We start from the raw sequence: 16,935 nt of genomic DNA on the forward strand, positions 1-16,935 counted from the left end.
GAAAGGAATGAAATCTTGCTATTTGTAATGATGTGGATGGAGCTAGAGTATAATGCTAAATGAAATAAATCAGGGGAAGACAAATACCTTATGATGTCACTCATGTGGAATTAGAAACAACAAATGAGCAAGGGGGGAAAAAAGAACCAAGGAACAGACTTTGAACGATAGAGAAGAAACTGATGGTTCCAGAGGGGAGCCGAGTGGGGGGGATGGCTGAAATAGGGGTGCGGATTAAAGAGTGCACTTAACATGAAAAAAAAATACTAAACCCCAAAAGAGAAGGAACATAGGGAGTTTCTCTGGGGCTTGGGGAAATTTCTGTGTTTCAATTCTGGTAGAATTCATACAGATTTATACATGGGACAAAAATGTCTTTAGCTATATACCAAAGAAAACAAAACATAACAAAAAGCACTGATTGCCTGTCTACTTGAAGTCTGGTGAAATCCAGATTTGATTGCAGTTAAATACTACTCTACCAATGTCAGTCTATGAGTTCTGCTAAATGAAATATCACAATGTAAACAGATTTGTTTGGCTGAACTGGTTGTAAGAGCCACAGGAATTCTCTGTACTATTTTTACAATTTATGTGTAAGTATAAAATTATTTCAAAATGAAAGACTTTAAATAGGGAGGCCGTAACTTGTACAATTATTAGTGTTTGCCAATATCCACTTTTCTGTCCTTCTAGGCCATAATTTCTGGGGTCTAACTGCAGATTACTGAGCCAAATGATAATAATATGCTTCTGATAGATGTAGTGATTTCAAATAAAATACAGAACTATACAAAGAGTGTGGGATATGAGACTTACTTATGCAAATGTGGAAGGAGACGCAAGGAGTAATCTGTGTTATGACTGGTGGAAAAGATAAAGCAGCAGTCACAAATAAAAGGGGGAAACTTGCTCAAGGGAGGATATACAACTTCTATTAAATTTCTAATACAGGGGGGCACCGGGGTGGCTCAGCAGGTTAAGCCTCTGCCTTCGGCCAGGGTTATGATCTCGGGGTCCTGGGATCGAGCCCCACATCGGGCTCTCTGCTCAGCGAGAAGCCCGCTTCCCCCTCTCTCTCTGCCTGCCTCTCTGTGATCTCTCTGTCAAATAAATAAAATATTAAAATAAAATTTCTAATACAGGGAAATAAACCTTATTTCCTGTCCTGTTCACTGTACATTATTCTCACTCAGTTGTCACTTAGGCAATAAACGCAACTTTCTTAGAAACACAAATCCTCCCCACACTACACAGTAAGTAGTGATTTACATTGTGCTACAGATCATGTGATAACCTGGAAAGGACTAGTACAGACTTTTTTTTTTCAAGTACATCCAGCCTAGGTTATTATAACCAGAAAGATAGATATAGCTCTGGACTCCATGCATCCCTGTCACCCATGGTCGATTTAATAAACAGTCTCATCATCACAGATTCTCCATCCATCCTACAAATGTCTGCATTCTGAATCAACCTCTTACCCTAGGAAATAGCTGGTGGCAATGAGGCCACCAGATAGAGGCATAGGACATCCAGCCTCTGGTGTGCCAGGAGGTCAGGAACCAGGGAGGACAGTGTGAATTGCAAATACCATCTAGATCATCTCTTCCAGACATGTCCATACTCAACCCTTTATCTGTAGAATCACTGAGGCAATAGGCCGAAGCATAGCTCCCCTCAGTTCCACCTCCCTGCAGTGGTAGTCCCCTTGCAGTGCTCACTGGTACTTGTGGCCCATCTCAGCTGTCATCACTTAGCAAACCTGCCCAGCCTGGAACACTGGTGAGGACGCTGTGAGCTACTACAGCAGCCAAGAGATGTAGCCCTCCCGGGATCCAGCAGGCAGCATAACCGCGTGATGCCGGAAAGCCATCTGTGGTCTGCCTGACTTTGGGCATGGAGACTTTAAAGGCAGGGCAGGGTGTCCTCTCACCCAGCAGACCTGCCCACTGAGACCACCTCACAACTTCAGCTGGTGGTGGCAATTCAGAGATTTGCCAAGCCTACTAACAGAAATTCTTGGACCCACTGCCCACATTCCTCGCTCTTGTCCTTATGGTTCTTTGCCCACTTTGTGCTCAACTCTCGATCCAGAATGCTGACCACCAGCCTGCTCTGGGCTCTCTAGATGAGGTTTTACACATGGTCTCTCTCTCCCTTATGGGCCCTCGCAATTGCTTTGACCTCCAACCCTCATTAGCTAAGGGTGTCCTGCCTCGCTCCACGGCTCAGCAACTGATCCTTCTGTGAAGTCCTTGCTTTTATAAGTAAAGGAGGAATGTCTTTTTCAAAATATAAAAGTATGCTGAGAAAAATCCAGGCACTCAAGACATTAATGCAGAAGTGCCACTCTAAGGGAGTCACTGAATTTTATATTCAACCTTTTTAGAAAAAAAGGAAATAAAAGTAAAACAATACTGAGACCATCTTTCACCCCAAAGTTTCAAAGTGTGATGAAAAAAATTCCTCGGAGGATGTAAGGCAGTCACACACATTCACTGGTCAGACCATGAAGTGGTAGAGCACTTTTGGAGCAGAAGTTCAGCAATACTTGTTAAAACTTCCCAATCTTCACACTCACCCGCTTACATCAGGCTTGTACTTTGCTACATCTTTCCTATGAGAAAGCATGCACCTTTGCCCAAGATTTCATGTTCAAAGATGTTGATTTCAGTCCTGTTAATCATAGCAACAAATGGGAAACACTTTATATGTCTATTAGGAAGAGAATGGTTAAATTAATTATTGCACAAACATAAGTAAGATGATCTTTACCTGTTCTTTTTTTGGGGGGAAGGGCTTGGGACTAGATGATTGGAGTTGCCAATAATACATGATTAACGTCTCTGTGTAATCAAGACTTGCACTGCCCTGATTGCTCCTGTCTTCTCCCTGACGAGGTCTCCTTCAATAGGCCAAGAGGTCTATGAAAAGATGCTCAACATCATTAATTATGAGGGAAATGTAAATCAGAACCACAATGAAATATAACCATATCAGGATGGTTAATATGAAAAAAAAAGTGTGGGCAAGAATGTGGAGACATTGAAGGCTTGCACACTGTTAGTAGGAATGTAAAATGGTGCAGCCACTATAGAAAACAGTGTGGAAGTTCCTCAAAAAATTAAAAATAGAAATACCATATGATCCAGCAATCTCATTCCTGGGTATAAAAACTCAAAAGAATGGAATTTAGGATCTCAAAGAGATACCTGCATTTTTAACCTCTTTGTAAGTACTATTCACAACAGCCAAGTTCTGGAAAGAAACTAAATATCCACTGAAGAGAAATGGATAAAGTAAATGTGATGTGTGTATGTGTGTGTACGTATACACACATATATATATGTCTTTAAGATTGATTTATTGATTTTAGAGACGGCACATTCAGAAGTCGGGGAAGGAGCAAAGGGAGAGAGAGAATCTCAAACAGACTCCCCACTGAGCATGGATCCCCGAGCCCCACGCGGGGCTCAATCGCATGACCCCAAGGATCATGACCTGAGTCATAACCAATAGCTGGCCGCCTAACCAACTGAGTCACCCAGGCGCCCCATATGTTTTAATAAATATATACACATTCATACATACGCACCATTGATAAAGGAGATTTTTAAACTTGTTATGTTTGCGGGCCCTGCTCCTAGGCTCCCACAGCAGCTTTAACATTTACCAAGGTCAAAATGACTCAGCCAGACCTTGAAACAGGAGCTCTATTTCTGCCCCGGGCACACCGTACGTCTGCTTCACTAAAACAACCAGGAAAGGAACATTCCAAAGGAAAAAAAAAAGTCTCCCTGGTTCCCATAAGATGGAGGTCCTATAGCCTTGCACATACTAAAAACATAAGATAAAGTCTGTAACTTTCTGTAATGCCCTTTGTTGTGATGATTTTTTTTGTTAAAAAAAAAATTATCTGACCCTACACCAAATGTTCTTTCCCTGAAGCGCTCTCTTCTTTTTGAAGATTGTATATCCAGGGCAGTTGTCCTAACTTGGGCTCGAATAAAACCCTTTTCCTTTAAAATTGAAAAAAAAAAAAAAAGATTTGTTCATTTTGGGTCAACACAGTGGAGTCTTATTCTGCCTTAAAAGAGGAAATCCTGCCATTTGCAGCAGCACGGGCAAGCCTGAAGGACGTTATGCTCAGTAAAACAAGCCACTCACAGAAGGATGAATGCCCTGTGGTTCTACTTATGTGATGTACCTAATGTCATCATACCTGCAGAATCAGAAAATAGAACTGTGGGTACCAGGGGTGGGAGGAGGAGACAATGGAGAGTTAGTTGTTCTACTGATAGAAAGTTTCAGGTATGCAGGATGAATTAATTCTGGAGATCGGCTTACAGTTAACAGTACCATACTACACACTTAAATATTCTTAAGAGAGTTCATGTAACGTGTTTTTTATAAAAATAACCAAAGGGACACAAGGAACCTTTTGGAGGTGATGGATATGTCTTACCTTGATTGTGATGATGAGTCCACAGATGTATACATATGTCCAAACTCATCCGACCACACATGTTAAGTATGAACTGAATTTTGTATACTTCAATAAACCTATTTTAAAAGAAAAAAGAATTCTAGGGATCAGTTAAGAGTGTGGTGGGTCTGTATGTCCTGTCATGGAAATACCTTGTGTTCATTTTATTACATCAAGGACAAGAGGCAGAATAATATATACATTGTTAATGACAAATCTTAAAAATTCAATATATTTTTATAGCACATCTACATAAGAAAAAGCCTCAAGTCAGCTTTAAAATGACACACATCCGATTGTTCATTGTGATTACCTCTGAGGAGGAGGCTGAATTTTGAGGAGAGGGGAGACTGTAATTTATGTGTATTGTTAGAAGTCTTTATAAGAACATATGTACTATTACCATTGTTATTAAAATATTTGAATACATCTCACCACAAAGATAGTAGCTGTGCATTAATCAGATAAAGTGATTGATGGCTGATCCTGACAGCAAACCTGCCAAGGCTTAAAACAACAAAAGTTTGTTTGTCATACACATGGTTCTGATGTTGGTTGCCGAGGGCCCCCTCTGTCAGATGACCCAGGGGTCCAGGCAGCTCCCATCAAATGGCTCCATTTCTCAACAAGGGTCTCCGTTTGCTGCTGCATCAAACAGAGTCGTACTAGCTCCCAAATACCTCGTCCTGGAGGTGACGAACACTGTGTCTGTTCTTGTTTCAGTGTCAACACATGGTTGCACCACCCTTCCTAAGCAGGGAGGGAATGTAGTCTCCCCATCAGCCCAGGAAGACCAAGACATGATGTGATAAGCCCTTGTAGCCTCTCCCATTAATTGTAACATAGTAAGTGCTCAATAAAGAGCAACTCTTAGAATTTGTTATGAAAACAACCCTCTTCTTGGAGTTTCTAAGTAGGCCAGTTTGCCTTGCAGTTCTTCTGTTTTTTTTCCAATCCTGCTATGTGGCAGGTGCTTTCAAAGACTGGATCACATTTTTTTTTTAGGTTTTATGTATTTATTTGACAGAGGCACAGCAAGTGAGAGAACACAATTACGGGGAGTGGGAGAGAGAGAAGTAGGCTTCCTGCTGAGCCAGCAGCCCAATACGGGACTCGATCCCAGGACCCTGGGATCATGACCTGAGCTGATGGGAGATGCTTAACCGACTGAGCCACCGAGGTGCCCGCACATTTAATTTTCAAAAGGATCCTGTAAAATCTCAGTAAAAAGGGCTCACCTTTTGCACTCAATGGCTCCTTTCTGTACTCACCTTTTAAACGAGTTCTAGACTCTCTATAGGATGAGAAGGGTCTCTTTATGGAAGCATGATCAAAACTTGGGAGACTGGGCAATCCTTAGCATGACTGAACTCGCAGGACACTTGGACAGATGTCATTAGGCACAAAGACAAACCAGCATTTTCCTCTGGGGCGAGTACTGACATAAGAGGCAGCAGAAGAATGGCAAATTATTTTAGTGTTTGCTGTTCCAAGATAGTATGTCTGTCAAGAAACCATTTATCCCCCACTTAGGAAAGCTCTAGGTTCTGAGGAATTCAGTCTCAGTAGATGTTTGCTGCCCAGTGATTTCCACAGTTAACCAATTACGAGGGAGGCTTTGATTGCTGACGACCAACTATGTGAGTTCAGTCCTCGGTGTATGTTCAGTGCCAGTCTCAGACTCCACACTCCTGCAAAACCCTACTGACAATATCTGTGCTATTTACAAGACCCCCATCTAACCTCAGTTACATGCTGAGAACCGTCTATTCTGTAAGAGTCTAAACACCTGTTTATTTGGGATACACTTCCTTATTGTTGTAGGGATTGGGGGGGGTGGGCTGTGGTAATCCAGTATCTAAACTCCGCTGGCTATGGTTCCACTGAGGGTTGGGACCTCCAAGGTCCCCCTAAAGGGAGCTGAAAGGCTCTTAGGGGAGGGCAGGTGATTCAGGACTATCTGGATCGCCGGAAGCTGGGTGCAGCATCCAGCAGACACAGTGGAGAGCTGGTTAGCAAACGAGGTTCCAATTTGGACCGGAGGGCACACTGGGGAACACTCAGGAGACAAGGGCTATAATGCAGACAAATGCGGGGACAAGAGGAGCCTCACACATAACCCCCAAATCGTGCTTTATTCTCACATTCACCTTCCTTCTTCAGGACTGCTTTTAGCACGTGGCTAAAGCGTTTGGGTTTTTAATGACCTGTGATACACCTTGGAGTAGTGAGAAGGATAGAAAATTAAGAGCCAGAAGGTTGCCTCAGGCTGGAGGAATGGAAAAGTGTGAGGCCCAGCCAAATATAACCAGGGATTGAGTCCTGGCACTGCGACTTATCAGCCATGTGAACTTGAGAAAATTACAAGTTCTTCAGCTGCAAAATATGTCTGATAAGCCCCATCCTGTGGGACTGTTGGAATAAATGTAACAGGAATGAGGCACTTGGCAGAGTAATTGGAAAATAGTAGGTCTTGAATGAATGGTAGTTATCATAGGATTGATTTTTTTCTTTCTTTCTTTCTTTTCTTTTCCTTTTTTTTTTTTTTTTAACCTGCTGATGATACCATCCTCTTCTCTGGGGAAATTTATTTTATTTCTTAATTTTTTGAGATTTATTTTTTAATTGAGGAGATATCACAGAATATGCAACTTTTAGGACAAATAACACCAAATTAGCCCATAATGCTTCTCACCAAGTAAAACTAAAGAAGATTTTACCCAGTTCAGAATAAGTTAACTTGGGTGTAGAAGAGTTCCCCCCACCCCCACCCCCTAGCCAGAGGCAACTCAGATGTCCCAGAATGTATCAAAGACCAAGATCTTTGCTCCCAGGTGCCCTTTCCATCCAAACCACCCTCATTTTCACCCATTTCACGACCACCCAAAATCTAATCCTCCCTTAGAATCTGCAAAATTACACTCATGATAATCTACTTAAAATGCCCTTTTTTTAAAAAGTAATTTTATTTTTTCAGTGTTCCAAGATTCATTGTTTACGTACCACACCCAGTGCTCCATGCACTATGCGCCCTCCTTAATACCCACCACCAGGCTTTCAATGCATTGGGACCTGGTTCCTCACCCACTTCAGCGGGGAGAGCCAACACCAGTATCTTCGCGGCATCCCACCTTCAAGGAGTAGCACCCTTATTAGACACTCCCTGATGATGCTGTGCCTACAATGAGATTGCGCTCCTTGTCCAACCGCCGTGAACAAGAACACAGGATGCCTTCCATTTCTGCCTGTGGAGGTTTTCCTCCGGTTTACTGATGGTACCAAAGTAACGCTAAAGAGCCGGTTTGCATTTCATGTCCTTCAACACCAAGAAACCATCTGTCTGTCTGGCCTCTGCTCACCAGTCCCATAGTCCCGTGTGGCCCACCAAGCAGCTTCAATTAACAGTCTATCCCACCCAGGGGGTCACAGTTTCCTAAGATCCCCAAACTGCCTTTCTTCAGGGAATTTATACCTTATTACTCAGCCAGACACCCTCCCTGTCCCACTTCTTCCAACCCTCTCCCTGCCTCCTTACCTCTTTACTCTTTCTTATTGGTCCTTTGGGTCTAAGAGGGTCCTTCCCCATCTTCTTCATATGATTACTGTTCGTGAAATGCACAATCTAAGGCCAGGAGTGCTTTATATCCTGGCTTCCCCATTTCTTTCTTTTTTTTTTTTAAGATTTTATTTATTTATTTGACAGACCGAGATCACAAGTAGGCAGAGAGGCAGGCAGAGAGACGGGGGAAGCAGGCTCCCCGCTGAGCAGAGAGCCCCATGCAGGACTCGATCCCAAGACCCTGAGATCATGACCTGAGCCGAAGGCAGAGGCTTTAACCCACTGAGCCACCCAGGCGCCCTGTGGCTTCCCCATTCTAACACTGACTTTTACAGAGTAGACACTCAGTTAGTACCTGGAAAATAAATGAGCCAGCAAGCATGAATTCTACTGTTTAAACATTTTATTTCTCCTCCATTCTTTAATAAGCCAAACAAATCCATGTATGTATCTTCTATCCTTACAGAGCAACAAACTAAAACGTATAGGGGAAACCGAGAATGGAACCTCTTTTGCGTCTTTCCCCTCCATTTTCTGATCCTGGTAATTTTACCGCTCAATTTTTTTCACATTTCCAAGGGAAAGCCTGTTACAATGCCATGTCTTATTGTTCTGTTTTGGTAAATATGAAAGGTTTCCCAATTTGGTTTACTAACTAACAAAACTCCTAATCTAAAGCTATTAAAAAGAAATAACCAACTAAAATTATGACTAAACTTAAATATGAAAATTATGTAAACTTTCTGTTAAAGAAACATTTGAAATATAACAAAAAGAAAAAGAAAGCAAAAGGAAGGGAGAAAGAAAAAAGAGAAAGAAAAAAGAAAAGAGAAGAAAACAACTCTAAGTTTATGAGATATAATAGGAACACAAAGACAATATTCACTGTGTTTCTTCTAGATCCATCCTGGCTGTCGGTTACTTAAAATGTAGACTGCTTTTTCGTTCCACAGAGAAAAGAATCTGCTTCAAACTTCAACATTGGATATAAAACCTAAAAAAAAAAAAAAAAAAAGGGGGTGAAATTCCACGTTACTGATATCCAAGAGGAACACAAAGATGACACCCACTTCTCCAGCCCCCCCGACCCTTCGCCATTCAAGTGCTGACGCACCTGGTCAACCAGCCAAAGACATCACTTAGGGTGGGAGAAGCTGCTGGCCAAGGCCCTGGCACGTGCGCTGGCCATGGCAGCGGTGCGAGCCCTGGCGGCGGCTCGGGCTCGGGCTCGCTCTTCCTCATCTCTCAAAGCCTCTTCATACCACGACGGGAAGGCACTGGGGACGGTATCATGGATCTTGGCCAGAAACTCCAGGACTCTCATCTTGCTGGTCTCAGCGTAAGCTCGCTGGCCCCACAGGAACTCGAAGCGTGGAGGATCACTGTCGGCCACCTGGCGGTACTGAAGGTACTGCAGCTGCACCAAATCTTGGGTGATGACCTTCTTGGGCTCCCCGTAGATGAAGTGCTTCCTTTCCGCGTAGACACCCATCATATTGAGGACTTCCCAGACCTCCTCCTCAGGGGCGCAGTTGCCTTTCATGAAAATCACACCCAGCACGATCATCAGGAGGCCGGTCTTGGGCATGTTCTCGTCCTCGTGCATCGAGCCATCGGTGAGGTCTAGCTTGTTGACCAGGGTGTAGAAGTGGCGGATGGGATCCACTTCCTTCAGATCAAGCCCGAAGGCCAGCTCCATGTGCTCGGAGGCTCTCTTGAGGATCTCATTGAACTGATGCCTGTACTTTTTGATGGCAAACTTCAGCATGTCTGCCTTTGAAATTGGCTCTCTCTTTTGATACTTCTGCAGCAGGAACTGCACCAGCAAAACTACCTTCTTGTTTAGTGGGTCTCTGTGTGAGACCTCGGAGCCCTTCGACGATCTGGGGCTTCCCTCATCTTGGCTTCTGGCACCTTCATCTGAATCAGTGCCTGAAAGAGCTGCATCGGCACCAGTGGAAGATGCGGCTCCCTGAGGACGCCTAGGAGTTGCAGCAGCAGATCTACCCCCAGAGAGAGCACAGGCAGAGGGGGACTCTCCTGCTGCTGCTGCGGTAGCCTGAGCCTCCTTCAGAGCCTGGGTCTCACAGCGGGCCTGGCGGCGTTTCTCACGGGCACGGAGCTTACTCTTCTGACCTCTAGGCATGGTGACACTGGTCAGAGATGGCAGGCAGGAGTTAGGTGCAAGCAGTTGGGTTGATGAAGATGTCACCCTAGAATATGGAAGAAGAGATGGTGTGTCTAGCCTCAATAAGGATATTCTACCTGGGCTCCAAGAAAAGCTGCCTCTGCTTATTCCCTTAACGGTACTGTTTTTAGGAACCCACAAAACAGGGGTGAGCAGGACTCCATGCACCTACTCTCTTCTGTGGCAGCTTGGGAACTCAGTTCAAACTCAGAGTACTAAACTTGACTCCTAATTGGTCTTCTGAAACCACCCTCTGCTGACTTGAGGCTGCCCCTTCAGCCAAAGACCTCCCAAACCACAAATGCGCAAGGCAGAAGTGAGGGCCCTTAGGCCTAACAGTCATACTTCGGCCACCAGATCAGGACACTGGGGGTGGGGTGTGCCAGAATAGGACCGGGCTCTTTGGGGAACCTCAGTTCTGAAAGGAGTGTATCCCTCCAGGCCTAGCAAGTTACTCACCTTGACAACTGTCCACTCCTGGCAATCCTCCTTTGCTGGTGTGAGACCACACCTCTCCACGTCTCAAACGAACTCAGGCTCCACTGCGCATGTAGCGGAAGTCAGGGTGAGCACTTCCGGCCACGCCCATCTGGGCTTACCAGCATAAACTCTTGCGTGGGTTTCTGGGGGAGTCCCCTCAGTATTGGTGGTGGAAGAATTAGGCAGAAGTCAAACAGGGGTCCTTTCTGACACCTGACTTGCAAGGTCTGGGACTTCTTCCTCTGGTGAAGTTAGCTCACATCAGACCAAGGCTTTCATTTCCCTCAGAACCCCCAGTAGGAAGTAAGGTGGGAGTAGAGCTTAGCAGCCATGACTGGGACCTTCCAAGACTGACGGGGGGGGGGGGGGGGGTCTTTCTGTTGCCCCTTCTTTTTGGCTGGATTCTCCCCCTCAGTCCTCACTCAGTGTCATACCTTGACACCTTGTTGGTGCTGGGCTGTGTCTCTTCTGCTGACCCAAAGTCAAATCCATCAGGTAAGGCAGAAATCTGTAAATAATTTAAGTAGAATTGACATCTGTACAATATTCTGCACACTGTAAATGAGTGTCGTGTATTGCTCAATTTGAGATTTTTTTTTACCTAAGTCTATTAGTAACTTTTAAAAAATATTTGGTTCCATAAAGATCATGTACATATTTCTTAGTTCTTTTTTTAGGTATATTTTGGATATTGCTACTGTTTCAAATGGTATGTTCTCCATGATGTATTCTACCATTTATTTTGTGTGGCTAGACTTCTGATTTTGCTGTAATGGGCTACATCAGTTTCCTGAAGTGCCTTATACATTTGAATATTTGACAGTCAATTTCTTTGGAGTTGTTAATTATGGGATCTTATTATCTCTTTTCATAATCCATATATTTTATTTTGGTATTCTTATGTATGGGTATATGCTGGCTCTGTCAACCAGTACAGTTTAGAATAGTAGAAATGATACCACACCTCCATGTCCTGTTCTGACTTTAGTGGGAATGTTTTAACATTTCATACTTATGTATGTGTGCTGTTGATTTTAGAATATGGAAATTCTATTCTAATATGTTTGCTAACAGTTACTAGCATGAACTGGTGTTGAATTTTTATCAAAGGTGTTTTTTTTTCCTCTACTTTCAGAACATGATAAAATGCTTTCTCTTCTCTGTTAACATAGTGAATTCCAATTCACAGATTTTTCTCATATCATATGATCTTTGTATTCCTTGGACACAGCCTCTTTCTTCACTTAATTCACTGCTGTACTGCATAGGCTATGAATTTATTTAGAATATGTATATGGGTGAGCTTGACGCAAATATTTTTTCTTGGGGCATACTCATCTGGTCTTTGTATCAAGGAGAGTTAGCCAGTTAAAGTGGTTGAGTGATTTCCCATCTTCTTGAATGGCTTTTAAGAGCTTACTTAATGTGATTAGCTTTTTCTTCATCATTTGGTGTAATAACCTTTCAACCTGGCTGATCCCGTTACATTTTGAGGGCAAAATTTGCCCTGAAAATATATCAGGACTACAGTTTTGGGTTCTTTTGTTCAATGAAAGATTTGTACTTCTTCATGGACCTATTTAGTGATTTATACTTTGCTAAAAATGCTTCCATTTTACTTGGGTTTCCAAATTTACAGACATATTTGTAATAAAATCATTTTATTATAGAAAATTCTCAATCATGTTCATTACAAAGGATAAAATAACTCAATATACCTGATGCTCAGTATCATTTATCTTCAATAGTTATAGGAAGCTTGTTCAGATTAAGGTTTATTATTTGTCTCTTTGCTGGCAAAATCACCCCCAAAGTGTCATTAAGTTAAGTCCATTAGGAGACACATAACATCTGCTGTTTCCTTTGTGGTAATGTTCGCAGTCGTTAAGGATCATCAGTGTCATCCATTAATCCATTAGGGGCTGCTGAATTATAATTCTGGAGTTCTGTCATTTCTTCTGAGATTATTAGCTGAAATATGTCTATAGGTAGAATCTTCTGTTATCTTCCATTCTGTTTTCTTGAGGTAAGTCTTAGAGTTGCCCTATTTTACTACCTAGAGAGCTAGATATATAGATAGGTAAAGAAAGCTAGATTTTTTGGTCTAATCAGTATCAGTAAACTCTTTAGCTCAGAATTGTATTTTTTGTAATTTTAAATAACGAGAAATATTGCTTGAGTACTAAATCAGTTAGTAACTGGATGAATAATTCATCCATTAATAATAATTATTAATGGGCAACAGTGAAATAATACATGTTCAGGCCCTAATCTTTGTCACATTACAGATTATTTGTGCCTACAGATAGTTTTAATTTCAGAAAATAGAGAATTTTACTATAATTTACTCAAAGCTAGTTTTCTTTGAAGGAATATACTTTCTGTGTTCTTTCTACATAGCTAAGCAGTCAGCATGCCAGTTGAGTTTTATTTTTTTTCTTTATAAATTCTAATGTAGACATGGCAACTTGTTTGAATGTTATTACTCTCTTAGGTTGCATGCATGTAAATAAAAGATAAAATTGTATACTCCCTCCTCTGGGTTCACAAATTTATTCAATATAGGGCTATCCTAATAGAATCAGGGCTCGATTCATTACCGTAGCCAATGCAAAAACATCTGACTTGTTCGAATAAATATGCTAATATGTACTCTCAATTTATTAAAAAAGATTTTCCAACTTCTCATTTTACTTGTTAGTAAATTAAATACTTAGATTTTTGAATGAATATTTACTTCTTGAGTAGGTCACTTTTAGACATATTTCCAGGTTAATAAGCCTGGCAATACAAAATAGTTGTCGAGCAAAGACACTGAAACCATGGAAAAGGAGTCAGGTTATAAAACCCGGTTTGTCACCATTCTGTTAGAATGGGTAAGTTAGAACTGTATTCCCCTGTGCCTTCACCCATCCTGCTCCTCTGTGAATGATGTTATAACACATTCTCACAATGATGTTATAACACATTCTCAAAGGGACCTAGATTGATTTGGCCCCTGACAATGATTTTAGCCTTTCAGTGGCTCAAGACCTTGTTCATCTTTATGTTCTGCTCTAGGCCAACTCAGACAAACTGTCCACTCTTAAACCTGCTGCTTCCAATACCATGTCAGCCATTTCAATGCCATTGAAGGACTGCCAGTGAAGGACTGAACTTCTGAAGGCTTCCTCATTCCCATGTCTCATTCTCTTAGACATTAACTCCAGCCCAGGGAACAATGTTTAGGAGAGACAGGCTCCATCTGTTACTAATTCAGAGGAAATGGATGCTCTGTCTTTGATGAGCACAATACCTGTGACACCATGCTTAGATTAACATAGCCAGGGGCCAATTTGGCAGATAAAGAGAACTCTATTTGGGTTTTTTAATTTGTTTTTAATCTGCATTTTAGTTAACACACAGTGCTATATTGGTTTCTGGAGTAGAATTCAGTGATTCATCCCTTATATACAACATCCAGCACTCATCACAACAGGTGCCCTCTTTAATCCCCATCACCCATCTAGCCCATCCCCACACCGGCCTCCCTCCATCAACCCTTAGTTTGTTCTCTGTCATTAAGGGTCTCTTACACTTTGTTTTGCTCTCTCTCTTTTTTAATCTTCCCCCTTCCTATATGTTCATCTGTTTTCTTTCTTAAATACCACACATGAGGGGCGCCTGGGTGGCTCAGTGCGTTAAGTTGCTGCCTTCAGCTCAGGTCATGATCTCAGGGTCCTGGGATCGAGTCCCGCATTGGGCTCTCTGCTCAGCAGGGAGCCTGCTTCCCTCTCTCTCTCTCTCCCTCTCTCTGCCTGCCTCTCTGTCTACTTGTGATCTCTGTCAAATAAACAAAATCTTTAAAAAAAAAAAAAGAAAAGAAATACCACACATGAGTGACATCGTATGGTATTAGTCTTTCTCTGACTGACTTATTTCACTTAGCATAATACACTCTAGCTTTATTACAAATGGCAAGATTTCATTCTTTTTGGTGGCTGAATAATATTCTACATCTACTTTATCCATTCATTAGTCGATGGATATTGGGCTCTCTCCACAGTTTGGCAATTGTTTAGAATGCTGCAATAAACATCAGGGTACATGTACCCCTTCAAATCTGTATTTTTGTATCCTTTGGGTAAATACCTAGCCGTGCAATTGCTGGATCATAGGGTAGCTCTATTTTTAACTCTTTGAGGAAACTCCATACTGTTTTCCAGAGTGGCTACACCAGTTTGCCTTCCTACCAACAGTGCAAGAGGGTTCCCATTTCTCCTCATCCTTGCCAACATCTGTTGTTTCTTGTGTTGTTGATTTTAGCCGTTCTGACAGATGTGAGGTGGTATCCCATCGTAGTTTTGATTTGTATTTCCCTGATGATGAGTGATGTTGAACATCTTTTCAAGTATCTGTTAGCCATTTGGAGCCCTTCTTTGGAAAAGGATCTTCTATCCATGTCTTAACTGGATTATTTGTTTTTTGAGTGTTGAGTTTGATAAGGAAAATATTTTTTAAAAGATTTTGTTTTTATTTTTATTTGACAGAGAGAGAGATCACAAGTAGGCAGAGAAGCAGGCGGGGCATGGGGGGAGGCTCCCCACCAAGCAGAGAACCTGATGCGGAGCTCGATCCCAGGACCTTGGGATCATGACCTGAGCTGAAGGCAGAGGCTTAACCTACCGAGCCACCCAGGTGCTCCAAGGAAAACTATTTTTGAACACATTACTTTGCCACTTGCCAAGCAACCAAAACAACTGACTAGAAAGCTTCTGAATAGGGGCCCCTGGGTGGCTCAGTCGGTTGGGTGGCTGCCTTTGGCTCAGGTCAGATCCCAGGTTTATGGGATTGAGTCCTGCATTGGGCTCCCTGCTCAGTAGGGAGTTTGTTTCTCCCTCTACCCTTCCCCCCTCCTCATGATATCTCCCTCTCTCACTCTCTCTCTCAAATAAATAAAATTTATTTAACTAGGAGGTGTTAATACCTCCTAGTAACTGGAAGACAAGGAAGTGTCTAGGGTACATGTTATTGAGTCAGGACCAGGATTAAGGTGAGGAGAGTGGGGAATAAAATATTAAAGTTTTGGGACGCCTGGGTGGCTCAGTTGGTTAAGCAGCTGCCTTCGGCTCAGGTCATGATCCCAGCGTCCTGGGATCGAGTCCCACATTGGGCTCCTTGCTTGGCAGCGAGCCTGCTTCTCCCTCTGCCTCTGCCTGCCACTCTGTCTGCCTGTGCTCACTCTCGCTTCTCTATGACAAATAAATAAATAAAATCTTTAAAAAAAAAAAAATTAAAGTTTTAAAGAGATGGGATCTGACCCTACACATGGATGACCCTGACAGTCTGTGCCTCACTTGTTTAAGACTATTTCCAGCCCATGGATGGTATCTCTATTTAAAAGTGTGATACTTTCTCATCATGGATTTTTACATTAACCTTATTTTGTTTAATATTGAATAAAAGCATAATTCATCTTGATTACTGAGATTGTTTGATCTACCCCTGACCTTAAATTTTGAGCTCAAGCCTCACTTGCCTCACCCTAGCCCTAGTTCTGATGAATCTTAAGGATTTAATACTGATCCTGTCTTCACACACTAAGAGCAGTAATACTTAATTGTACCTGGTCTTGTTTTAAATTCTAGGCATCATTCCACTGTCTGCCTTTGTGATCTTGAGCAATAAAATTACCCTATATGACATTATGTTAAAAACATTTAGAGTGGAGAATAAGGATATTCTTTTTACTGAATTGGTGGGATGATGAAATAAAAGTATATATGAGAAAACACTTCTTAAGTTTCACAAATTACTAGTTGTTTAGAAATATTTCTTGGATTGGCATTTTGAGAAAGTCCTAAAAATCAGCCTTGATCCATCCTTTGAGATACCCAATACCTTAGTTTTTCATCTCTACGTAACAAATTATGTCAGACACAGTGGCTTAAAATAACACCTATCTATTATCTCACATTTCTGTGGGTCAGTAGTGTAGATGCAACTCATTTGTGTTCTCTGTTCGGGTCTTCACTCTCAAGGTGTCTTGTTGCTGGGCTGTATTCTTTTCAGGAGGGTCTTGGGAACGGACCACTTGCAAGATTCTCATTGATGGCGATTCTGTCGACAGAATCGAGTTAATCTGTCAGTCACTACAGGGTTAGGGTCTCTGTATCTTTGCTAGCTGTCAGACAGGGGCCACTCTCAGCTCCTAGAAATTGACTGCATTCCTCGCCATTG

The 16,935-nt window shown here is 42.2% G+C and overlaps 1 protein-coding gene, 2 long non-coding RNA genes and 1 other non-coding gene across 4 annotated transcripts in view; 2 read left to right on the forward strand and 2 right to left on the reverse strand.

The window, feature by feature from the left end:
• Nucleotides 1-1,151: 1,151 nt before the first annotated feature.
• LOC125092096 (uncharacterized) lies at nucleotides 1,152-7,000 on the reverse strand. The gene is made up of 4 exons (XR_007124821.1): nucleotides 5,761-7,000; nucleotides 4,469-4,996; nucleotides 2,779-2,927; nucleotides 1,152-2,679 (listed from the first exon to the last, which is right to left on the reverse strand). It is a non-coding gene; the product is annotated as an uncharacterized LOC125092096 (long non-coding RNA).
• LOC125092537 (U8 small nucleolar RNA) lies at nucleotides 2,757-2,893 on the forward strand. The gene has a single exon (XR_007124993.1). It is a non-coding gene; the product is annotated as a U8 small nucleolar RNA (small nucleolar RNA).
• A 1,361-nt stretch (nucleotides 7,001-8,361) lies between the features above and the next one.
• On the reverse strand, nucleotides 8,362-11,082 carry LOC125092283 (melanoma-associated antigen B18-like). Its single transcript, XM_047716672.1, has 3 exons — nucleotides 10,696-11,082; nucleotides 9,163-10,261; nucleotides 8,362-9,042 (listed from the first exon to the last, which is right to left on the reverse strand). The coding sequence occupies exon 2, from the start codon at nucleotides 10,192-10,194 to the stop codon at nucleotides 9,184-9,186; it is 1,011 nt and encodes a 336-aa protein (XP_047572628.1). The 5' UTR covers nucleotides 10,195-10,261; nucleotides 10,696-11,082; the 3' UTR covers nucleotides 8,362-9,042; nucleotides 9,163-9,183.
• Nucleotides 11,083-11,092: 10 nt separating this feature from the next.
• LOC125092286 (uncharacterized) overlaps nucleotides 11,093-16,935 on the forward strand; it is a 48,229-nt gene continuing 42,386 nt past the window's right edge. The window contains exon 1 of the long non-coding RNA XR_007124859.1: nucleotides 11,093-11,211. This is a non-coding gene — a long non-coding RNA (uncharacterized LOC125092286). The remainder of the gene's footprint in view (nucleotides 11,212-16,935) is intronic.

Source organism: Lutra lutra, chromosome X, assembly GCF_902655055.1.
Source record: "Lutra lutra chromosome X, mLutLut1.2, whole genome shotgun sequence".
Taxonomy (NCBI): domain Eukaryota; kingdom Metazoa; phylum Chordata; class Mammalia; order Carnivora; family Mustelidae; genus Lutra; species Lutra lutra.